The sequence below is a fragment of the Idiotropiscis lumnitzeri genome, chromosome 9, assembly GCF_059441095.1.
Source record: "Idiotropiscis lumnitzeri isolate Australia: NSW breed Sydney's pygmy pipehorse chromosome 9, RoL_Ilum_1.0, whole genome shotgun sequence".
NCBI lineage: Eukaryota > Metazoa > Chordata > Actinopteri > Syngnathiformes > Syngnathidae > Idiotropiscis > Idiotropiscis lumnitzeri.
Window position 1 is genome coordinate 18,358,641 of NC_142399.1, and position 25,801 is coordinate 18,384,441.

The window sequence follows — 25,801 nt, forward strand, 5'->3', positions numbered from 1 at the left end:
AAAACGAATCTTGATTGCGGGCAAGGAAATGTTTCAATCTGACAGCAGTAAGGAATGACACGTACAAGTTACTGCCTAGAAAAATAAGGCCCAATTCCATTACTTCCCCTTAATCCTTTATCTTTGTCTTTCCCCTCCCCCATTAACTCATTTGGGCTGATGAAACAAAGGGTGGGAAAACGATCACCCAAGGAAATGGGAACGCACTGGATACGCAACGTCATCGCTTCCAGCCCCGTGCAGGTTGTCGTAAACAGATGCGCCATTACTTCCTAATAATAATAATAATAACTATATTATTGATTACCCAACGAAACAATGAAAAACGGTTGCCAAATAATTCAGAAGCAGCCTAGCCTTGATGCTAGCCCCGACTGTGTACCAACGTTTACTAAGCAGCAACTTTTAAAACATGGATGGGACAAGACGTAAGGGGATTGGCCCTAAAACTCAGGATTGTCCATGCATTACTAGCACTCAAGGTTACTGTGTGACTAGTACCACCCTGTATCAATGTCATCATAGTGATGAGTAAGTGAGAAATCAAGAGTCATTGAACATAATTTGATGGAAGATGGAACCTGTTTTTGGTGCAACTACATTCTGACCTGATAACAGAGAGAAAATAATAAATATGACATATACATAAGCTTTCCCGAAGTTTGTAGACTAAGAAGTAAATACTTTGTTTTTCTGTACATTCTCCCAATTCCTTACATTAGGTGCTTACTTAATGCAAGCCAAAAATATGAACCTTTTGCAAGATTTTCCATGGTTGTCAAGGAACCGAGAAGCCACCAACTCTTATATGATTTTTTGCTTAATTTAATCCCGATTGCAAGTCTGTAATAATTTCCTTTACCCTCTTTTGCAGCAAATGTCGTTTTTATTTATTGACTTATTTTATTATAAATTGACCTTAATAAGCACTATTTTGTGTCTTTGTAGTTCTGGATATGGCACGCCATGTTCCCCTGTATCGAGCATTATTGGAGCTGCTTCGAGCCATCTCAACCTGCACATCCCTCGTCCCTCTGTTGCTTCCTCTGTCTGGTGACCGAGGGCAGGATGAGGAGGAGGAGGATGAAGAACACTCGGGGGGACAGACTTCTGTTGGAATGCTGCTGGCCAAAATGAAAACATGTGTGGACACTTACACAAATCGCCTCAGGTATGTCTACAAAATTGATAATGAAAGAACTCCACATAGATCAGAAATAACTTGAAACTGACAAATGTGATTGTAAATAAAAAATGAATGAAAATTAACCAATGAAAAATCTGATATTTGCTTTGATTTGTAGTTCAACATAATTATTAAAAAAATAAATTAAACAGTGCTGGACAAAAAAGGATTGTACCTTTTAACTTTAACTTTATTTTTTGCACAACCTTTTGAGGCAATCCCTGCAATGAAATGACTTTTGTAACTTTCAATAAGACTTTTGCACCTCACAGCAGATATTTTGGCCCAATCTTTATGAGCTTTGTCCAGGTGGCATGTTTTAGCTCCTAACTCAGATGTTCAATAAGATTTAGATCAGTGCTCATAGAAGACCACTTCAGAATAGTCCAGTGTTTTGCAATTCACCATTCATAGGTGTTTTTACCTGTGTTTTGGGTCGTTATCCCATTGCAAGACCCATGACCGGCGACTGACGCCAACCTTTCTCACACTGGGAAGCGCAGCTCTCTCAAGAATTCCCTAGAAAGCCCCAAAACATAAAAGAGCCTCCTCCATGTCTCACAGTTGGGACAGTGTTCTATTCTTGGTATGCTTAAAAAAAATATCTGTGAACATGGTGCTAATGTACCTTGTTCTGTTCTGTTCTTAAGACATTCACCCGGATGTTATTTGGCTTTGCTATGCAGTTTGGCAAATTTCTGTCCTGTCTTGCTTTTTAAGATTTGTTTTGAACAGTGGTGTCCTCATTGATGACTGGCGGTGCAACCTGATGCAAATGTACTTTGACCTTGAATCTTCGGAAGTTGTTCTGGGCCCTTTTGTTATTTCTATAGCTCATAATCATAAAAGCGTCTCAAAAGGGCTCGACATGTCCACAGTTGACAAATATTAATGACAGCTGATCTTAAAAAATGAAATAAACAAACCTACAGTCGGGGAAATAATTAGAAACCACGTCATCTCGGAACAAAACACCCTGCTCAAGTTAGCAATGGACTTTGCAAAGGAGTGTGGTGCTTGTGTTTTGAGAACTGTTCCTAAGGAAAACGCCTGTAAAGGTGTCTCAGTCTAGACCATATTCAAGAATCAAAGAAAGCTATTAACAAAGCAACATGTTACAATAGTCAATGTTATCAGAGTTGAGAAGCAAAAATATTAAGGACATACATTTTTTTATTTCAGTGAGGCATGCCTCTTGATTACAGCAATCACACAGAAACATAGTTGGATAGCATTGGCGTAAGAGTGAAAATGGTTATATTTTTGTATATGTAATACCACCAAGTGAAGTCTGTAGATGGCCGATTAATAGAGGGTCCAGTCTTGATCCTTGCTGAATTGCCCAGGTGACATTGCAATATTTGACACATAGGTCACATGGATTACACACTGCATCCTCTCTGAGAGATAAAACAGGTTGATCTTCAACTTTTGGGCCAGAGTTTCCTTGTATTATTCAGTATTGGAGTTCTGATGGGTCCACCTTTTTTTGCAAATTGGATTACAGTAATCTGGCATTTTCAATTAATTATGATAATTTTCAGGATTTGACAATGATTACTAAACAGATCAAATGTAGGCATGATTGTTTATTTTCTATGAGGAAAATCCCCAGGCCATAATTTTGAGTATTATGCTACATTATGACTAAACATATTTGTGTATTCTAGGTCAAAGAAAGATAAAAGCAAAGGTGTTGTGAAGCCAGATAGCTCAGATCCAGAGCCTGAGGGTCTGACTCTTCTTGTGCCCGACATCCAGAGGACAGCTGAGATAGTCTATGCCGCTACGACGAGCCTCCGGCAAGCTAACCAAGGTATACGCTCATGCCGATTTCTCTTTTATTATTGTAGCAGCATATGTCACGTTTTTATAATCTGTGTTAGTAACTGTATTTCCACAACTATAGGGTGCACCATATTAAATGCCGCAGTCTCCTTTGCGGTTGTTATTTCTGTATTTAACACATACATAAGACGGACGGTATCATTGTGGGCAGGCATGTCAGACCTTAGCTTAACATGTATGCTTGCTAGTGAGTCTTTTTTAAAAAGCAGCAGTTAGCCTTGAACAAGTTTAGATTTGTGACCAATAAAACATCTAGCTACACATCAAATCATTGACGGTTAACTGAAGTAAATCATTTCCAGCATGTACAATTTTTCACATCGCACACATTTTTTCATTCATCCCTTGGAACATTCAACATCATCTGGCGTTGAAATTGCAATTATATGACATATAGGAGAGTAATTAAAAAGCTCCCACACATGTATGTAGCTTTTAAACAGAGCGAGTAGGGCAATTCAAATCAAGGCTTATGGTCAGTCCATGGCAATGACTCGAAGCAGAAAAATGCAGTAAATAAAATTCTTTCAATGAAATTAGTCACTTTAATAAAGTAGCAGATCAATAAAGTCCCTACTGCACATTGAAACATTATGCGTGGCCTCCATTACATTGTTGCCAGACAGTACTCTTAATTATCCCCAAACCGCCCATTTAATGTAGCTCTACAGAATTTTAATGCGCTGTCCATATAAATAGCCATCCAACTGATCACTGAAGTGCAGAACTGACTATTAACCATGGTATGCTGGGCGTGGGGATAGAAATCAATGCCGTTACTTCCCTTGACGAAATCCATCCGTTTAGGGCCTCACAAATCACAATAATTTTTCAATGTGGAACTTGCAACATGAAGCTGTTGACAAATGAAAAATCATTTCGTTAGGCAGTTTTCTTAAGAAATTTATCTTGGGAAACAGAATATCTGCCCTAAACGCTTAGGCTCCTTTCAAACTAATAATAGTGTCTGACAAAAAAAGAAGAGAGAGAAAAGAGAAAAAATGCCCAATTCATTTTCTGGTCATGGATGAAAGTAATTTTTATCCCTCCGCCGTCTGTTGTCATCCCTCCAAAGATAACATTTCTTAATCAATTCCCTTGATACTCATTTTTTTTTTCCTTGTACGGATTTTTAATAAATCATTCTGTCCAGAAAAATAACCGTCCAATGTTGCCATGACATGACACCGTTTCCATGGGGACAGTTGTTTCAACCTGCTCATCTGTGCTCTTTCTCCCCCATACATGTTGTTTAACAGAGAGAAAATTGGTTGAATCTTCAAGAAAGATATCAAGCAGACCCAAGCCCCTTTCTGTCCTGCGTTCTCTTGAAGAAAAATATGTTGCTGCCATGAAGAAGCTGCAGTTTGGTGAGACGATCTTGTTGTGTTTGTTTGGAGATGTATTTCTACTTGTTCCTGTTCTTTTTATTTATTTATGCCGTTCTCTCTAATACGATCCATACTGCATTATGGTACAGCTCTTAACCAAAACGAACACAGTTGGGTCTTTTCCAATTCTCCTCTTTTGTTCCTTCACTTTCAATGTGTAGCCACTCATCCATTCTTTGAACCGCTTATCCTCACTCAGGTGGGCGTGCTTGAGCCCATCCCGGCTGATTTTGGGATGGAGGGCAACAAACAGCCATCCACACTCAAAGTCACACCATGAATAATTTTGAGACTTCAATCTACCCATCAATTTAGCCAAATCTGGCTTAATTACCGTATTTTTACGGCCAAAAGACGCGCTGTATCAAAGGGCGCAGTACCAGTTTAGGGTGCTATTTCTGTATTTGATACATGGATAGAACGCACCGTATCATTGGGCGCAAACAGAACCGAGCAACCGAGCAGTCGCGCTGTTTTTAAAATGGCAGCGGGAGTTCGGTCGTACTTTATTTTAGCTATTAACAACGTGCTGAAGTTGTCCTCATCCAAAAATGCGCCAAGTCCTTGTCTTCTGTATCCAAGATAAATAGCTGGACACGTTCTCCACCAAACAAGAGAGTCATTATCAGTCTGCCTTGCCGTCTCGTTGCCGCGCAGCCCCTCAGATGGGTGCCGACACAATGCCGGTGTGAGCAAGTCACTAATCAACAAACGATATACGGTCACGGTGTTACATCAAAACTAAAACTATCACCCCAAAACAACTGAATAGCATAATAATGCAGGCCCAGCAAAATTCCGCCTCCCAGCCTACCATACAATACCTTAGATTACATGCATGTACACTAAAACAGAAGATAGCATGGCTAGCGTGGCTAGCTGTTTTTAAAAAGGCAACAGGAGCAAAACTGAGTTTGGTTGTATTTTATTGAACTATATAACAATGTACTCACATTATTATTAATCAGTCATCATCCACAAATCCATCAAAATTGTCTTCTGTATCAGAAATAAACAGCTGGGCAAGTTCTCCCACAAACACGCCAGGTTCCCCCTCGTCATTGTCAGATTCCCCGTGTCGCTACGGCGTGCAGGCTCCTCATGATGCTGGCTTTTGCGAAAGCCCTAACAACAGAGCTAGCAGACACGGTTGCCCATATAGAGCCATCTCCATTCTAAACTCACACACACACACACACACACACGACCACCCGTACCTTGCAGAACAGCAACGTGATGTGTTTTTATATACCCTATTCAGTATTATTTTCCATTGCACTAACTATTCTCTTATTTATCTAATTTATATATTTATCTGAATTACTGTTGTATTGCGCTGGAGAGGGGAGCTCTCTAATCTCGTTGCACACTTGAGTACAATGACAAAGGGATTTCTGATTCTGATTCTGATAGGGGCATTGGGGGCTGCTTTGCACTGGGGGCGTGCCTTTGCGTTGTCATTCACGCCCATCTCGCCTCTCACGTCCGCCTGCTGTCGTTAGCCACGCCCGCCTTCTCTCTATATAAGCAGTGTGCAGGCAGATAATGTTCGCAGTCAGCCCAGTGGTGCACTTGGTGCACATAATGGGCGCTCCGCCTCAAAAGGCGCCCTGGCTTTTTTGGACGAGTTTCAGGACTTTAAAGTGCGCCTTATGGCTGCGAAAATACGGTACATTGTTGGTATATTATAATTGATTTTTTTAAAGCTGCACCTCCACTAATTAATAAGTGACTCCTGACATCAATTTATATTGACATTTGTTTGTGGTTCAAGAACGGAGGCAATAGTCAACTTGTTTCGTTTCGATGGCTCTGCGTATTTCACTTTCTTGCTCAATGGGTAGAATTTACACGGTTTTACTTTTTTTGCCAAGTCAAGCACCAAAAGTCTCAGAAGTAAACAATACCGCCCTCCAAAAGAAAGTGTAGAGCTTTTTTTTCATCTATAGTTCACATTGGCACAACACAAGATCTTTTGATATCACAGGCTAAAGCCGGCAGGTGGTATGAATACAATAAATCTTAAATGTGGGTTGACAATTCGAGCCTGTGAGCCTGAGGGAGGGCAAACAATCCCACACACGCAAGTATAAATCTCTGCATGCGTTTGTAGATTTCCCCACGCGCTGATGTTCTGCTTCATACGTAAAGTATAAGAGCATGTACAATGGCAGAAGGAAGTGAGTCCCTTGGACGGCAAGCAAATAAATTAGTAGAAAAGTAAAAGAGTAAAAAAAATAATAAAAAATTCTGTTCGTGCCGTATTTCTGTAGCGCATTGACACACCTGCTGCTTGACCATAGCGGTCATTATACAACACAATTTTTTTTGTTTATTTTTTTAAGTGCAGTATAATGCACATCCTTGCTTTTATTATTTTCTTTCATTTGAACTGGATAATAATTACTATGAAAATGTAATTCTTTTGCTTTGGCATAAATATTTAAATTTATTTTACAGTCCCATTTAAATGGTCAGAATTTGGTAAACAATGTATGGTATAATTAATTTGTGTTTATGGGCTTTTTCCTGTCATAAGACAAAAACTTTTACCTCTCTGATTTCCTCTCTGTTCAGACACTTTTGAAATGGTATCAGAGGATGAAGATGGGAAGCTGATGTTCAAGGTCAACTACCATTACATGTCTCAGGTGAAGAATGCCAGCGATACAAACAGTGCTGCCAGATCCCGCCGTCTTGCCCAGGAGGCTGTCACCCTTTCCACCTCTCTTCCTCTGTCATCCTCATCAAGTGTCTTTGTCCGTTGTGATGAGGAGAGACTGGACATCATGAAGGTGGGTCTGGCTATATAATATATTCGACCAAGTTACTTATGTAGTCTTAATTATTCGCATCTTTTCCACATTTCACATGAGCGGATCTAGTAAAACCTGAGTGAAGCCTGAGGATTACATCAGTCATAAATGTTTAACAACACACTGTATTTATCTTCATCATATCCAGTTGTTTGAAAATATGCAATAAGATACTTTGGAAGTTTATCCTGCCAAAACATTTTTTGCACTTTAAAGCCGTAGATGATAAGGTGACGAAAGTTGAAAGATGAGAAAGTTGATCACCAGAATTGCTTTTCCTCCCACTCGCCTCTCTGGGTTTCTGAGTGGTCTTTACAGCAACATCAGCAAAAAAGTTGCCTGACCTTTGACAGGTCAGTTTTTCCCTGCAACTCCCCCTGAAGCCGTTGCATTTATTACACCTCAATTTTTTTATTTAATCTTAAGAGGCTCCTACTGCAGAATTGTTAAGTGCAGAAGCATAGAATTTTTTAACATGAATGTTCGATTTTAGAATACACCTAATTGCATGACCAAAATAGCACGTGTTGCATTGCCATGTATTTAAACTCTGCTTAACAAGAGTTATTCTTTTAATCAGTTTCATGAAAGAAATTGAATTTGCGTCTTACAAATTGCACCCGAGTGCATATTTTTATGCTCACTCTGCACTTTGCAGTCTTTCTGTTTAAACTGTAGTCCACACGCACGCTCTGTTTGCGTGCCGTCTCCTCCTCTATGGATGCGTTTGGATAAATTCTCCAAACGCGCTCTGCTGCCCTCCAACCGTTTGGAAACTCCAAGTGTTTTTCAAATATGCCATTTGGTTTTTCGACGTGCCCCGTAGAGCGGTCTGGCCACTCCAACTGGGGTCACGGGCCAACACTGTGTCAGGTGGTATTGTCGGAAACGGTTCAAGTAGAAGCTGCTGATTAGTAATAACGCAAGATGTGTTTGGAAATAAGAGGAGAGCCCTGCGCTGCATCCTCGAACGCAATTAACGCCACGCTCGCTCTTTCACATAGGTCACATGCAGGTGAGTACACGCGCTGGCGAGCTGATAAATCACACACAGTACATTGGCTCACCATACACGCACACCACATACACGCATCACAGACCAGAATGATAACAAACGTTTCGCCAATTAGAAAAATGAAGCGTTGATTGCCGATTTTTATTTATTATATGTAAAACAATTAGAAGAGAAGTGGCTGCTGGTGGTGAAGCAGAGCCAGCGAGAGGTGTCAAATCAGACAGTACTAAGAATGAAAAGGACAGGGAGACAGACGTCAGCCATGCAGCAAGTGAAGAGGAAAAAAGTACTGCTTTCAATTGCTTCATTCTCAACACAAAACAAAATGCTGTCCGATGTTAAGGCAAGCCTGCACACTGGTAGTGTGGCTGGCGCAACGGTATCTAACCTTTTTTGGCTTTGTACGCCTGAATCTTTTTATTAAACCATACCGTACCTCCTGACTCAAACGTGTTGATGATTCTCCAAAAGTAGAACGTAACAAAACTGAGTGTTACACAAACGTTTATTTCACTACCTTAATTTGAACATTTATTTTTTTTTGTCATTATCTTTTTTTTTTCCCAAACTCAAATGAAACAAAACCAAAAATGCAAAACGGCCTATAGCACTTGGACACATCTGAGATGGAGTTCCGCTTTTGAACAAAACTGGGCAACAGCAAATTTTAATCAAAGCAAGGCATTGTGTTCCTAAATGTCTTTTAAAAAATGTCTTTACTTTTTGTGTAGGTTTTCATGATATTTTCTTTTGGTTTTAAGTTTGACCTATGAGAGCTTGCAGAATGTAGATTTTTACCACGCGTTATAATTCATACCTATGATGTTTCAGAAAAACATTCCACATGTTTATGAACCTACCGTATTTTCCGGAATATAAGTCGCTACTTTTTTCCTAGATTTTGAACCAAGCAGCTAATACAATAATACTTTTCTGTGGATTTTTCTTTCACCGATAGAGGTGCTCTATTGAAAATATGCTAAATGAATCTCTATTTATTTATTTATTTATTTTTTCTCTTGGGTCTGTTCTGTTTTAATTAGCAAAGTTGTTGCTGTGTTAAAAGGCACTGTTTTGAGCATCTGTTTATGTACCTCTATGTGCATTCACAGTACAAAATCATTCTGTACGTGCAGTAAACAGGTATTTCTTTCAACATAGAAAACTGTGGCTTATAGCCTGGTGCGGCTTGAATGTTTTGTTTTTGTTTTTTTTATATATATTTTTTTTTTTTTAATATTTTTTTCAAAAAAGAATTGCTAAGGCTTGTATACAGGTGCGCCTTATGGTCCGGTGAAATCCTGTAGCCTGTAATTATAAATATTACTCAATATTTTAAAAATTACATTTTATTGTTATATTAGTTGTAGTACTAGTAATTGGAAAACCGATTTGAAATCAATGCAAAAACTACATATCCAGAAGAGTTTACGTGCATTTCTGATTAAAACATGTAGTAAGAATTTCTTAACCAGTGTACAATACAATACAATTTTATTTGTATAGCGCATTTCACAACAGATGGCGCTGTAATTAGATGCGTGATGATATCACTGGTACCATTACTTTAACAATTATGTTAAATGAGTATGGACAGTAGGGATGGGTACCAATTTGGTTCCGATACACAGTACCTAGGAATCAATGCTGGTACTTAACAGTACTAATTTTCTGTTCTTTTGTTATAAATGTTCATTTATTTAACAATAAAATCACCAGATATTTCGAAGTAACATTTATTTTTCTGTACATAAACTTTGACAAATAACAATGAATCTAAAACAAATGAGTTACTTTTGATTCTCTTTGCAGGTTCTCATCACAGGCCCAGCAGACACTCCATATGCCAATGGGTGCTTCGAATTTGATGTGTATTTTCCCCAAGATTATCCCAATTCACCTCCCTTGGTGAACCTGGAGACAACCGGTGGACACAGTGTGCGCTTTAACCCTAATCTCTACAATGATGGCAAAGTGAGTGGAAACATTTTGACACTGTTTGTAATTTTGGCGTTTGAAATAAATTTCAGGGCAGCAGCAGCATATACGTACACACATACATATAAAGACAAATCCAGCATCCATTTTCCTTGCTTGCCCTTCAAATGCAGAATTGTTTGTAAATTTTTTTTTTTTTTTAGATAAACAATAGATTAGCCCATCAGTCGGGTGTTCATTAGCCTGTTTTAACCCATTCACTCTATATAGTGACTTGCCTAACCACTCTTGTAACTATTAAAAAAATAAAATAAATGCTACAATGCCAAAAGTGGTTCTCAAATATTGCGAGTTTCAACATTGTCATCAAGAATATAAATAAGTTAATTGTATTGTGTCTTTTCTTTTCACCTCACAACCAACATCCTTGATTTTCTTTTTCGGACTAGTTGTTACTTAATGTGTAGTGTGAGCAGCCAGGACAGAGACACTTAATTCTTTCCACTTTTCTTCACTGGCTTTATGATCTCAGCTGAGGACTGGTAAAAAAGTGACAAAAGTAACGTGCATAAATCTATGTCGTAAATATATCTAAGGACCTTACTCCTCAATCTCTCACATGCTGTTTTTATTTAAACTTGACATTTGGAAGTAGACATCCACATCCTTCTTGGTAGCCCTGGCTGCATCATCATCATTCCATTTAGGAAGGGTCAAGGTGCTTCAGCTCACCATCTGCTACACCTCATTCAGCACCTGCTGACAATCCACATGTATTTCCATAACAGGTCTAGACAGCTGCAATAAGAAATACTCTGGGGTTCCCTCATTAATGGTACAGCTTGGACTAAGCCGGAAGCAATTTAGCACACAGATGAGGGACAGTGGATTGAAAGAGGGATTGTTGGAGGGGGGTTGTAGATGCATCGTAAGAAGCTTGGTGAAGAGGGTTGACTGCTTTTTTTCTTGACAATATCGACCCTTGTGTTATATTTCAATTGCCTTGGTGCAGGAATAAAAGCATTTTCAAAATTAAAACTGTCAAACTAATTCCTAGCACAGTTATGATTTATGCAAAGTTGTATTATGGTATTTTCGCACAAATCTAAATAAAAACATGTAATTGATATTTTTAAAAATTGTTCAAGCTTTAACTACCCGTTTCATCAATGCTCATTCTTCCAATTTTCAACAGGTCTCTTTTTTGTTATTTTTAACTAATAATCTGAATGATTTATAAATTTGATTTGAGCATCAAAGGTTGAAATGATCACATTTTTATTTTTCATTTGCTGTTGCAGTGTGATATTTCTCAATGTCTCTATGTAGTCTATATTTTGGAATATTAAGCTAGGAGGCCACGTCATGTTTTTTTGTTCGATGTTTTTTTTTTTTTTAAATCAATACACACTATAAACCTCTCTTGATTTTTAGATACTAGTATGATTAGATTGATTACTAAAAGTCTATCCTAATTGTGTCCAATATATGTTTCTGTCAGGTGTGTTTAAGTATCCTCAACACATGGCACGGGAGACCCGAGGAGAAGTGGAACCCTCAGACCTCAAGCTTTTTACAGGTGGGTTGTACATCCATCATGACAGTCACCTGCTTCAATAGATCATGCTCTCAATAGATCATGATCTCTCTGTCTTACCGATTCCATTACTTTTCGTCATTACACTCCCGGGGGTTATGTTTTAATGGGCTTGGTGTAGTAATACCTTATTGTAAGATGCTTTTGAAAGTAAATAATTTGTTTCAGTTTCAATGAGATGTTTAGTCAACGTACCAAGTGATGTTGTTGATGTGTGGCCAGCATCGATGTAAACTAGTCTGGTGCCAATTATGAAGCGATTAAATAATTGTATCGTTTTTATATAGGATCAAATTTTAAACAACGCTGTACTCACATACATGCTCTGAATTGAATATTGTTGAGGTGATAAGGGACATACTAACGGTAGTGACTTGCTTCCTGAATGTACGTATGTACACCACAATGAACTATTGAAACAAATATTAACTAATCCAGAGTGCTTGGAAATCAATTCGTTGTTATTTTAATAATTCCCTGTGTTGCAAAGCACATAAAAATGTCACCATTGGTTAGCATTCCAATTAGCAAGCGGCAAATCAATAACTGAATATAAAGGCATTTTGTGAACAGGAGGCTCGGAACTATGCCGACATTAACGAGCCATCAACTGGGGTTGGATATTGCCTGCTAAATTTGACATCCCATTTGAAACTATCACATCAGTTGAAGGTCATTGTTTTTCCCTTGATGGCTGCTGTTCAAGCACACATCTAATTTCAGTGTGGCTTGTCCAGCGGGCAGAGGTCCAAGCCCATTACTGTCCTTCGTGCAGGCGTATACTGGTTTTTGGACACCAGCAACTTAGCAAGCATGCTGAAATGTCGGGTTGGGGATTAGCGATACAAATATTTTATTGAAAATTGAGCCTGTTAATTGGTGTGCTCACACCCTCACAGAGGGGCTGTCTTTCACACACACACAGAAACATGGTGCTGATTACTAATGACTTTACACTGGTTTATGGTTAGACACTGTATTTTATATCCATCCATCCATCCATCTTTGGAACTGCTTCTCCTCACGAGGGTCGCGGGGGTGCTGAAGCATATCCCAGCTGTCTACAGGCAGTATGCGGTGTACACCCTGGACTGGTTGCCAGCCAATCGCACACATAGACGAACAACCATCAATGCTCACAATCACACCTGGGGCCAATTTAGAGTGTCAAATCAACCTACCATGCATGTGTTTGGAATGTGAGAGGAAACCAGAGTACCGTATTTTCCGGACCATAGCGCGCACTTTAAAGTCCCAAATCTTCCCCTAAACAAACGAGGCGCCTTGTAAAGCGCGCCCATTATATGGACTAAGCATCACTCTCGACCATCAACCCTTTTACTCATTGGGCTGTTCGGAGTGCATGTTAGCACACCCTGCTGGACAAAGTCTGAGTCATCTATGCTTCTAATTGACCGTGACTTATACATTATGTGACTATGGTGTTTGGGTGATGGTGTGGGAGAAAGCTGGGCAAAAGGGCAGCTGTCCACAATGTTGTAGTCTGTCTTATCATTTATGTTATTGCAAGCAAGAAATGTCCCAGGTTTAGACAACAGACTGCAAAAAGCCCAAAGCACAAAAGCACATCTCTCTAAACAGCCATGTGATTGGCTGAGTCTGAGTGGCTCCCAAGAAGCCATTGCTGTAATTGGCTAAGGCTGAGTGGCTCCCAAGAAGCCATTGCTATAATCTTTTTGTTATTTTTATTTCTTTTGGGTATATAGATGGCATGAGAGATGCATGTTTTGTGTTAATCTTATTTCTTTGTTTCATTGTTTGCTTGTATGCTGAGTTTTTTTTTGGTTTTGATTTGAAACCGTGACTCTAAGGAGTGTGGTGACCAGTGAAGTCCCTCCCCTGACGTTGTCTAGTAGACGAATTGCCATGACACTTCTTATTGGTTAGAGTCAGTGTTATTGGCAGTGATTCCTAATAGTTTCAGGACATCTGTCATTGACTCGGGCTGATACCTCTGGCAACGATCCTTAAAGGGATTGAGTCCTGGTGAGCTGGCATCAGCTAGCAAGCTGAACTAGTGCAAGTTGAGCTATTGCAAGCTAGCGCGAGTGAGCTGAACTAGCTAGCGCGAGTGAGCTGAACTAGCTAGCGCGAGCGAGCTGAACTAGCTAGCGCGAGCGAGCTGAGCTAGCTAGCGCGAGCGAGCGCCTTGTAGTGCGGCGCGCCTAATATATGCATTAAATACGGAAATAGCACCCTCAACTGGTGTTGCGCCCTTTGATGCAGCTCGTCTTATGGCCGTAAAAATACGGTACCCAGAGGAAACCCACGCAGGCACAGGGAGAACTTGCAAACTCCACACAGGAAGGCCGGAACCAGAATCGAACCCACGACCTCTGCACTCTGAGGCCATTGTGCTAACCAGTCGTCCACCATGCCGCATGTATTTTATATATCGGTCATATTTTTCATTGTACCTTCTCGGTCAAGGCAAGGATTAACATAAAGCAAAGATGTGTCTCCGTTCAACGTGTACATTGGTGGAATAATTATGAAACTAATCTAGAAATGTGTGGTTCATCTTTTAAAAGAATGTTTAAAGTACTGTGTTAACATATGAACCAAACATAAAAGAAAGCCGACAGATACTGTAACTAGTGTTGTTGGCTAGACAAGTGTGTTTTTGTTTCCTTTTCATGACTTCATTTCTCCGTGAGATTTCCTCTACAATTCTGCAATAGCTGTTTGTTTTTGTTTTTTACTGCAGCTAAATGTATCAATCAATCTCTTATTTGCCATTGTGGTGAAGGTGCTAGTGTCAGTGCAGTCCCTCATCCTGGTGGCTGAGCCCTACTTCAACGAGCCTGGGTACGAGCGCTCCCGTGGGACTCCTAGTGGCACTCAGAGCTCACGGGAATACGACGGCAACATACGTCAGGCCACCGTGAAATGGGCCATGCTGGAACAGATGCGCAACCCATCACCATGCTTCAAAGAGGTAAGACTCAACAATTGTATAAACATTGCGAATGCCAGCTGCTTGCTTCTACTAGCGGAAGCAGAGACCTGAGTGTGAAAAATAAGCAGGTGCCATTTGCTTAAAGCCAGTGAAAGTATTTGAATCTGCAGATACAGAAATTCACTCTACATTCACACATGGGCAAATTGCCAAACAAACTCCTACTCAAGTCCCTCTAATTTACGCCATATGGAAAGTGCTTTGTTACAGCTCCAGCTGTTGTGAAATGCTGTGTTGTATTGTATTGTATTGTATTGTACACCTTATATGTGAGCTATAAAGGTGTTTTTTATGAGACACGCTCTTATAACGTTAATAACGTTAATCAGCATTCATCCACTCTCATTGTTGCTTTTTATTCCTTGCTTACCAGCGCTGGTGTATTTAACAATTCAACTGCACTTAAAGTGATGCCTTGCCACTGGTGAATGCAGCATTTCACCTCCACATCAACAACTTAGACAAACATTACTATTATGTTATTATTAGAAGTTACTGCTGGTGCTTGTTGGCTCACACTAATCTGTGCAATACATTGCAGTTTACGCTTCAAAGCACTCCTTTCACGCTGGAACGTCATCCAGCCTAACTGCCAAATCATTGTCTTTGCGGGTGCTTATTTGCGTTTCGTGTCAATGGGGTGGAATTGCAGAATTGTCTAAATATGGAAATAATAAATTATAAACTGCTTGAGGTTTTAGCCCAGTTTTTTTCACTGTAGACATCGTGATTAAAAAATGATATCTGTAGGGTGGCTGTGGCTCAGGTGTTAGAGTGGGTAGTACAGTGACTGAAGGATCACCGGTTCAATTACCAACGCCTTTTGTGTCATTTCACAAGATTCCCAATTTGCTTGCAGTGGGCCTGGCAACACCTTGCATGGAGGCAGGCACCAACTGATTTTTTTGGGGGGGCCATATGGTGTAGATAAAGCGCTATACAAGCGCACTCCATTCGCTATTTTAACATATACTTATTTTATATAATATTACAAAATTATTGCAAAATTTCTGAAGCTATTGCAAAATGAAGCCCAGTACCCACCTCTGTTAGCCGTATTTGTGGCTGTCTGGGAGTTCCTATGTTTGATATTGAAGTTACTGTTAAAGTTAGTCTTGAGCCTGAGGCTGTGATTTCCTTTGACTTGCAAATGGCATGGATGGAAAACATGGTCAAGGGCCAAGCCAACAATGATGTCATCTCTGTCCCTTTCAATTAAAGAATGTAATATTTTAGGAATGCCTTGAGGGGCGGGAAAAAAAAATCACACTCGAGTCTGATACCAGAATGTGAAGTCATGACATTTAATCTCCTTATACGCCAAAGGTCATCTTGCTCTGATTCACCGTAGCCTGTAAAAAGACCAAGGTGAAGTTAGCGTAATATTGGATATTTTGCACACACTTGCCGTAAAATACGTTCGAGAAAGATGCTTGGTGCAATAATTATGGTCTTTCAAACAGAAGGTTAAGAGGTAAATGTAAAGTTTAATTCCTTCCTTTTTACTTTCACATTCATGTTCATGTTCTCATTCTGATCCGTAACTAATTGCTAGGCACTAGGACTACTTTCTACTTCCGGGTCCACGAATCATGGGAAATGTAGTCGGATGAGGCCAGTGCAAGATGAGCGTTTCTGGCGGTGTGCTTCCAATGTTACAATGTGGGATTGTGAGGTTAACTACACAGCCAGGTTCCAATAACTCGCAGGATCGAATAAAGAAGGTTGAGTGCCTTGACTCTTTTATAGCTGTTGACCAAGATGGCATTTGGCATTAGCCGAAGTAATAGCGCATAAAAGAGCACAGGAGATGTGTTCGCAATTGACAGATTTGGAGCGTTTTTGCAAAGGAGAGTGGGATAATATTGCCACATCAAGATGAGTGCGCATGTACACAACCATATTATTGTGCTTTAATTTTCCTGTTAAATGATATCAGTTTGTTTTTCAATTGAGTTGTACAGGTTATACGTCACATTAAAAGTGGAAAAGGCTTAGAAACTATTCATCTTGTTCTTCTTTTCTAACATCACAAGGTCAGAGATTTGCATTCCTAATATGCACAGGAGCGTGTTACACTTTACATATTGTCGTTATTTGCATTATATTTTAAATTCTGGGTAGTGTTTATTAAATTTAAAATGGGACACTGTAGATGCCATTTTATTTTTAGTAATTGTGCGTGAGAAAGTAGTGCTGTAATGGGAGATCTGGAGGATGCGGCGCAAGCGTGAATTGCACAGCAGCAGGTTGTCAGGTGGAATTAAGGACAATCAGTTGTGTGTTAAAATATGAATGCGCGAAAGCAAACGAATAAGTATCCACTTGGACCTTAGTGTGTGAAATGTGTTAGTAAGCTGCATTTGTAGGGGTGCCGCTCATAGTTCCATATTACTCAGTTCCCTTTTATCCGGGTCAGTGTCATGGGTAGGGCCATTTGTATGGGCTGATATTTGTGCCACTAGAGACTGAATCTGAATATCACCGATTTGAATGTGAATTGCTTAACTTGAATATTTGAATTAAAAACTGAATATTTGAATCGAAAACTGAATTATTGAATTTAAACTGAATTATTGAAAAACAACAATTGTATATTTGTTTAATTTTAATCCGAAATTTTCCATTTACAATTCATGTAATTCAATAATTCAATTTTCAATTCAATAATTCAGTTTAAAATTCAAATATTCAAGTCAAGCAATTCACATTCAAATCAATATTCAGATTCAGTTTCGAGTGGCACAAATATCAGGCCGCAGGGGTGCCTCAAGGATGAGCATGGTTGTGGATGGCGGCTGGCAATACTCATGATAGTTTACGACCTTCAAAACGAAGGGGCTGATTGGCCGACGAGGAGATCTATGTATCTGGAATCCATTGCTCATCCTAGAGGCACCCCTGTGGCCTGATATTTGTGCCACTCGAAACTGAATCTGAATAAAAAAAATATTGAATTACATAAATTGTAGATGGACAAATTCAGATTCAAATGAAACAAGTATGCAATTTATGTAATTCAATAATTCAGTTTTCAATTCAAATATTCATTTTTCAATTCAAATATGCAAGTTAAGCAATTCACATTCAAATCGATGATATTCAGATTCAGTTTCTAGTGGCGCAAATATCAGCCCATACGTTTGATTCAAATTTGTGAATAGTAGCAGATTTTGCTAGACATTGGATGTGGCGATTGCTTCTGCCTTTCAGTACGGTCTTATTTGACTGATGTTTGGAGTCTGCATTCTTGGAGTGAAAGACGACAGTTTTGCTGCCTTGTGGGTGCAATTTTATGCTTCAACTATTGTAAATTTGCGAAGGAAGTCGATCAGTGGATTGTGCCATGTCAATATTCCTCAACTATAGTCTTGTTGCATAGTCACGCTACAAATTAACGCTGTGCGATATGGCTGAAAACTATATTGTGATGCAAGTATGTCATATTGGTTGATATTGATATATATTGAATTATTTATTTATATATATTTTTTTCGTCCTATGCGGGTCAGGGTAGGGGTGCTTGTTATCGGCTTAACTATTACACCTCGCTCCTCCGAAGCTCCCGTGGGACGGAACTATGGGCCGTTTTGTCAAGTGCATGTCCGGGGAGGGTGCTTGTCATCGGTCTAACTGTTACGCATCTGTTTAACTTGATGGTTTGCGCAAGTGGTACCAAGTGTTGCTTGCTGGTGCATTAACAAAAGTTGCAGTCTGGTAGTCAGTGTGAGTTGGTTGGGTACCGCGAGCCTCACTGTGTTACTGATTGGAATACGGAAAACCATGAAGAATAACTCGAACGGTGATATGATTCCCTCCTCCTTGATCCGCTATCCGAGATGGTGTCCGCATATCCATTCCTTGGCTCGTCATCCTCCCTTGGTTGCCCTGTGGAATAATGAGTGGACAGCATTACCTCAAAGGTCACTGAGTTTATCTGCTCGTCAGGGATCAGCCTCTGTCAGTGGACCTCGTCTCCCAACTCCACATATGTTCCCTTCATATGTATCTGTGTCTTTGTGTATCCTAAGCCAGCGTTTGCTACATGATAGGCGTTGGTTTGCATAAATTGGGTCTTTCATAATGTGATTAATGGCCACGTCCGAATACCAAAAGTCAAGTGGCTGTTTGCCACCGCTACTTGAAAACATCGTCTTTTAACCTCTGTTTGCCATGTCTGCGCATAATGTCGGCCATGTGCTTGTCTTTCCGATTTTTGTCACAAATCCTGTCTTGGCCTCAGGAGAGCTCGAGCCGCCGCTCAAATTCTCAATTTTTCCACACATCAGTGACCTTGAAACATTCATTCCGAGATGGAGATCATCACTCACCTCGGTGAATGTAACGTAAGCAGCCAAGGCGCGTGCGGTGGGGGTGTAGGGCACGTGGATGAGATGGGCAGTTGTGACTGTGATGGATAGAGCGGAACAGGCATGTGGAAGAAAGATAGAGATTAAAGTGGTCTACAAACCGTCTCTGCTGCTGCTGCTTTGCAGCAAATCGGCAGTGACCATAACTAATCCAGCAGTTCTGCAGCAGATCAACGATTACACATATAGTCTACGCTCCCCACCACCAGCAAGTTTGCTGAAGGATAGATGGGGGTAAATGCAGTGAACCGAGATGACGATGAAGCGAACATGATTGATATTCCTGGAATAGTGTTCAACAGAAGATGTCAAAATATGACTTAAGCCCCCTTGGTAATAAACTGCCTCCAAGTATTGGAGAGAGAGGTTGTTTTGTTCAAAATAGAAGTGATTGTGTCTGTTGTGATGACGCATGCTTTGTTTGACATACTTGTGTTTTCAGGCTTTCTATTATTCCTTTTTTCTTGTTTACACTCGTTTTACTTGTCCTACTTGTTCCATCTTTATTAGTTACCCCGTTGCATCAAAGTCGTATCACAGCTGTTGCTATGTTAGTACTTGCAATAAAATCTTACCACCATCAGGGGGTCGAGGGGTATATAAAAAAAGTTTATGGACATAACTGAGCTTTGTTACAACTGCTATTTCGTTTAGTCAAAAGACGCGTTAAGGTAAGGAGACAGATGACCTGGATTGCCCCGGGAACGAGTTGACAACATGACGTGGAGTCAGAATGACATTTTAAGTGAAATGTTACCAGGCTAAAAAGCTGAGCTAATCAGGCACCATTCACTTGGCCACAACTTTACATGTGACACACAGGCCACACTGCTTCGAAGGCTAATAAATGCATGAATAGAAAACAAAATGGCTCCTCCTGACAAAATAATGGAATATGATGAATCTGCATTTATTTAGTTAGTGCTTATAAAGAATGTGTTAAGAAGAATTAAGTTAAATCCTTATTTTTTTCCAATTGAATGGTGAAAAGGGAAATATTTCTATACTTGATCCTGTAATCCATTACAATTAACTTTTTATTGTCAAAAGGATTGGGCCACAGCCCCTAAATAGTTAATTAATCAGTAACGTCATTAATCATATTTTTTCAAATTAATAAGACATGTTTTGGCAATACTGTTTCTAACCTTGTCAGAACAGTTTTTCCATGTATACAAACGATAGTTGCTATCACAATTACATGAATTGTCTGTGATTGGATCATTACGCTTTGTTGGTGTTTTTTTTCCTCACTATGTCAATTTATTGTGTTTGCAGGTGATCCACAAACATTTTTACCTGAAGCGAACAGAGATTATGTCTCAGTGCGAGGAATGGATCGCTGACATTCAGCAGTACAGCAGTGACAAGAGGGTCGGGCGTACAATGTCCCATCATGCTGCAGCGCTAAAGGTATTGTCAAGGACTTTCGAACCATCAGTAACTTTTGCTTGCAGGCCTATGAAACAGTGATGGCTGACTGTAACATTGTCACATGGGGAACAGACCACCTAAAATAAATGCTAAAAAAAAAATCAAACTGTTGATACCAAAAAAAAAAAACACTCACCTTTGTGCTCAGTCAGTAGAATAATAAATGACAATATTGTGGGTTTTAATTCAACCATGGTTAAACATGAACTGGTGACAGCCCAAAGTGTGGCCCGCATCTCGTCAAAAGTCAGGTGGCATATATCGCCTGCAGCTTCCAGCTCTTCTGTATCCCTGAACGGAACAAATCGGATTTAAATCTGAATGAATATGAATTCAATTGAACTTGAATTGGGAAAAAAAATGATCTGATGTGCAATTAAATTAGATTGAGTGCCCCGTTTGCTCATGGAACAAATTAAGATCATAAGATACCACTGTAATTGATTGTGCAGTTCCCCACGTTGGAGCCAGTGGGACCCCGGTTTGAAACAGCCTTGTGCTCATGCATAACTCTTAAGTACAGCTGTGTCTTGAGATACAAGTGGATACGAGTGACCTGGCTTACGAGTTTTTCAACATGCAAGCCGTCATTCAGCATTATTTTATTTTTTATTCATTTTATTTATTTTTTGCTTTGACTTGCCAACCCAAACTTGAGATGAGCGCTGTATGGTGGAATAAACAATTTAACTCACTTAACAATAAGCAGCGATTTTGCCTGGTACTTAACGATCATGGTGCCCCAGCACAGTTAACAGACTTTTAGTCAAACAAAAACCACAAATTGACGTGCTAGCTTAGTAGAAGATTGAAAATCATTTTATTTTTGTCAGATAATAGTCGTGCACCATCGACTAGTAGCTTGCAAATGGGATGTCAGTCAATCGCATGGTAATAACTGCCAGCCCTCAGTTTTATGCTGTTGATATGGTTCCCTGTCAATGGCAGTGAATGTGTTTAAAAAAAATCATAAAATAAGTAGACTCCCTCCTATCATCTGTGAAATTTGTCACTTGACATTCGGGGCAACCAGTCATATTGGCCTCATCACGAATGCTCATACAACTAACACTTTCCAGTTTGTTCCGTCTACTGTAAACAAAGTATAAAAATGATTAGCGGACAAAATAAGCCAAGTAGTTCCATACAGAGTGAGTGTTTTTTGTTCTGCGGCGGTCTCCATGGTGGGGCGTCTCTGACTTGCTGCAAAGCGGGTGGGCCAGAATACGCGGGCGAGGCGCTCAGTGTTGGGGAATGAGCGACGGGACGGGGTAGCCGTCCATCCGAACACCAGCGTGAAGCCGGCGGCCCTCCGATGGCCCGTGTCGTGGCTGCCAGTTGGTGTGGTGTATTGGTGAGGGTGGCGACTGAGACGTGCGGCTGACCGCTGTGTCATACTGATCGGTTGCACCCCATTTTCAGGCCATTGATTAAAACATTAAGTCCAATTACCATTCCAACATGACTGATGTACATTGAGTGGTGTGCGCACTGCTCGCTATCAGCAGCAGGACCTGGTCATTTTATAAGTAGCTTGCATGCTGAAAAAAGTGTGACCTCTGAACTACACTGTTATTTTGAATTGTAGCACCTCTTTATCTAAGCAATGACCGGTGAATGTAAGTGTAATCATGTCAAAATAGCCGTCCTTCCTTGCATGTCGCGAAGTTCCACCTACGAACAAATAATTGCACCAATCATAGACGCCAGAAGCAACCGTGTCCAATCCAAAGAATTAGAAAGCGCTCATTGGTGAATGATCGAAATGATCAAAAACAAAGTGTAGAGAATTAAATTTAACCTGGACAGTCATCCCACTTTATAAATTGTACTTTATTTTTTTATAATATATAATAGTGTTTTGGCACGTTTATTTTTTGCATTATTGCATTTATTTTTAATCACACACCAGTTGGCAGTTAATTGTTTCCCAAATGAATGGAAAAGCATTACCTCGATTGACTGTTTCGGTTTCAAATGATATCACAAAACCAGTTAAATTTATCACTTGAGATTACACTTCATGTTATGATAGCATGTGTCCTAAATTAATCTATAATCGATCATTGAAATATGACGCGAATGACGAGGTCATAATATGAACAGCGACAAAAGGCTCAGATTTAGATTAGATTTAGTTGTTTTTAAGTAGTTTTTAGCATTTCCAACATTCAACATTGTGAGACATACTCAACCTGTTTGTGTGTTTTTGGATGCAGCGACACACAGCTCAGGTCCGAGAGGAACTACTGAAGTTGCACTGCCCCGACGGTCTGGAAGCAGACGGCGACGAGTTCTCCGAGAAGAGCGCTGCGCTCATCCTCCGAGAGCTGCCCTGTCAGGATTCGGAGAAGCCCGGCGGCAGTCAGGACGAGGTCGGCGGTGAGGGCCAGCTATGAGTCTTTGCCCTGCTGGCACCACCGAGCGGATGGTTACTTTTGGAAAAAGAAAAAAAAAAAAAAAAAGACTTGAGGCTTTGGGAGCACAAGCCGCCATATTGTCCATATTTGTATGTAAAGATCTAATAGTATAATAGTGGAACGCGTGGGGATGTGAGGAACCACAACGCCATGAGATGAACTCTGAACTATGCTATGCCCATCATGAAAACAGTCAGCAAAGACTTTTATTTACCTTGAAAAAGTGTGTACACATTTTGTGCTTCCCCTCCCCCAACCCACCCCGTTGTGAAATAACCACTGATTGGTATCTTATTAAACTTGTTTATAAATACATAATGGCAGAGGAAAATTATATAAGGGAAACTACCTTTAGAGATGAATGTTTACTAAATTTTAATTTCTTTTTTTTTTTCCTCCATCTTTTGGACTGTTAGAGTGACAACAGATGTGATTGAGGATATAGTGGTCGTTCTTTAAAATAATTGCAGCAATGAAGAGGAAAGAAATAAGGAAAACACTACAGAGGGAAAGAAAACGCCTCTTTGGTCACGCGTCGCTTCATTTGATATCTCTGGGATCATATCCGCGTCTATAAAAGCTGACATCAGTAAATGTTATGTTCTCCCTCTTCCGACCGCTGGATAAACATTATGGATCATGAGACTGCGTGTCACGTCCATGTGTCATTTGAAGGCTTGTGCATGTTGTATGTGTGTCTTTTGTGCGTGTGCAACAATCCCCGTGAGATACAAAGCTGTGATGTGCCTTTGAGTGACACCATACCACCAAATACTCCAGTACACAGTGTACCTTAACTGCATTTCTTTTGCTGTTTCTACACAATAATGATTAAGGATTTTGCGCCATCTGACATAAAATTGCTTGGAACTTTTTTTTTTTTTTTATGTTGGAACTTCAGTGAACAAAAAGATGCACTTTCTATTTTAATCACTCCCTAGAACAGCCGCTTAATCCTTTTGCTAGGACATTAAATGATGCTTGAAAGTATGCTTTGATTGTGCCAATGCTTTTTTTGTTGTCCGTTTTCCACGTGCAGTACTTTGACCGATTACTGAAGATGATGAATTCCTGCACTGTGCATCACAGAAGACGTGAAAGTTCAATCTATTGCACAACTACTCATGACATGAGCATAAAATTACTAAATATACTGCTGCAGCAGTACTTGAAGGGGAAGCCAAAAAGTACATTCATTTTACCCTGGCTGGCAGTGAATGAGTTAATGTTGTGTTTGTGAAATATGAGTTAAGCAGTAAAATGTAACTTTTTAGCCATGTCTGGGGGCGGCCATTTTGTCACTTCTGTTGACAGCACATTTGCACAAGGCTCAGGTAACGATTAACCACGGTTCAACCGTTATCTGAGACCTCAGCAACTCTGATGTCATTTTCAGTTGACAGCATGTGACAAAATGGCCGCCCCCTGAAGTGGAGAAAAACAGGTGAGTGACTTCTGGAAGACTTCCATTTTCTGTACCGCTTCTCCTCACAAGGGTCGCGGTGGGTGATGGAGCCTATCCCAGCTACCGTCGGGCAGTAGGCAGGGTACACCCTGAACTGGTTGCAGGCCAATCGCAGGGCACACATAGACAAACAACCATCTGCCCTCACACTCACGCCTATGGACAATTTAGAGCAGGCATGGGCAAACTACGGCCCGTTAAACATTCGAATCCGGCCCGTCGAACTTGAAAAAAATTAAATGAATGACCGTTGTCAATGTTTTATTTTCTAAATACAGTGGTTTTTCAAAGCCATATATATTGTTGTAATGCTTTTGTTCACTTTCTTTTCAAGTTAAATGTATTTTTTTTCTCTGATGAGGTGAGGTTACCAAAACACTCCACCCATCTGCTCCTGGTCCGGCCCCTCTGTCAAATTTTAGATCCCATTGTGGCCCGCCAATCAAAAAATCTGCCCACTAGAGTGTCCAATCAACCTACCATGCATGTCTTTGGAATGTGGACGGAAACCGGAGTACCCACCGGAAGACCACTCAGGCACGGGGATAGCACGCAAACTCCACACAGGGAGGCCAGAGCTGAATCGAACCCACGACCACTGCCCTGTGAGGTCATTGTGAAACCCATATTTGTGTGTGTGTGTGTGCGCGCGCGTGTGGGAGTCTCTATATATATTAGCATGCCTTCCTAATCTTAACGGTCCAGCAGACACTGGATGTCCAATAAATGGTATGCGTGTCTGTGTGCCTCGGTGGTCACCTCATAGTCATAGTTAAATGTCAAAGCCCATTTGCTGCTTTTAGTATTCCAAGAGAGTTGTGTCCAAATGCAGCAACTTAAGCTGTAGAATGCATGGTGTTGTCAAATAGGGAAAAAAAAATTCTTTCTGTCGTATTTTTTAGTGCAGTTATAAAATAAACCTCATTACAGTCAGTAGGATTGGAAGTGGACAAATGTGATATTAACATTTCCCTCCTAGGGTGGAACTAAAACGCATACATTAGGAAGGAAACCTTTCCTATTGGATCAGGGAAGTGCCAACAGCCTTTCACTGAACCTGTTCTTCTGCCTGGAGATGGTGTTGTGTCGTGGATGCTCTGGTTTGTCCAGAGCGGGTGGACAGAAGCTTGTTGCATCCTCTGTGTCAAAGATATTTGGCTATCCATCTCCATGCCCACAGCACAGACTAAATGCATGCAGGAAAGTGCTTGCCACCTCACATTGGTGGATTCTCTGCAGCCTCTTTTTACAGATGTGAAAGGACATCAGTCTTCTGAGGATGCAGGTGCCTCTGTCCTTTTCTGTACAAAGTTTCAGTGTTGGCTGTCCAGTCTTTCATCC

The 25,801-nt window shown here is 40.3% G+C and overlaps 1 protein-coding gene across 4 annotated transcripts in view; it reads left to right on the forward strand.

Annotated features, from left to right (window-relative positions):
- Positions 1-23,985, forward strand: part of birc6 (baculoviral IAP repeat containing 6) — a 90,975-nt gene extending 66,990 nt beyond the window's left edge. For all 4 annotated transcript variants that reach the window (XM_088304304.1, XM_088304305.1, XM_088304306.1 and 1 more), the window contains exons 65-73: positions 949-1,171; positions 2,857-3,002; positions 4,294-4,404; positions 7,003-7,220; positions 10,069-10,230; positions 11,696-11,773; positions 14,562-14,750; positions 20,420-20,554; positions 22,795-23,985. In XM_088304304.1, the coding sequence (XP_088160430.1) occupies positions 949-1,171; positions 2,857-3,002; positions 4,294-4,404; positions 7,003-7,220; positions 10,069-10,230; positions 11,696-11,773; positions 14,562-14,750; positions 20,420-20,554; positions 22,795-22,974 (1,442 nt within the window). In that variant the 3' untranslated portion in view covers positions 22,975-23,985. The remainder of the gene's footprint in view (positions 1-948; positions 1,172-2,856; positions 3,003-4,293; positions 4,405-7,002; positions 7,221-10,068; positions 10,231-11,695; positions 11,774-14,561; positions 14,751-20,419; positions 20,555-22,794) is intronic.
- Positions 23,986-25,801: the final 1,816 nt, after the last annotated feature.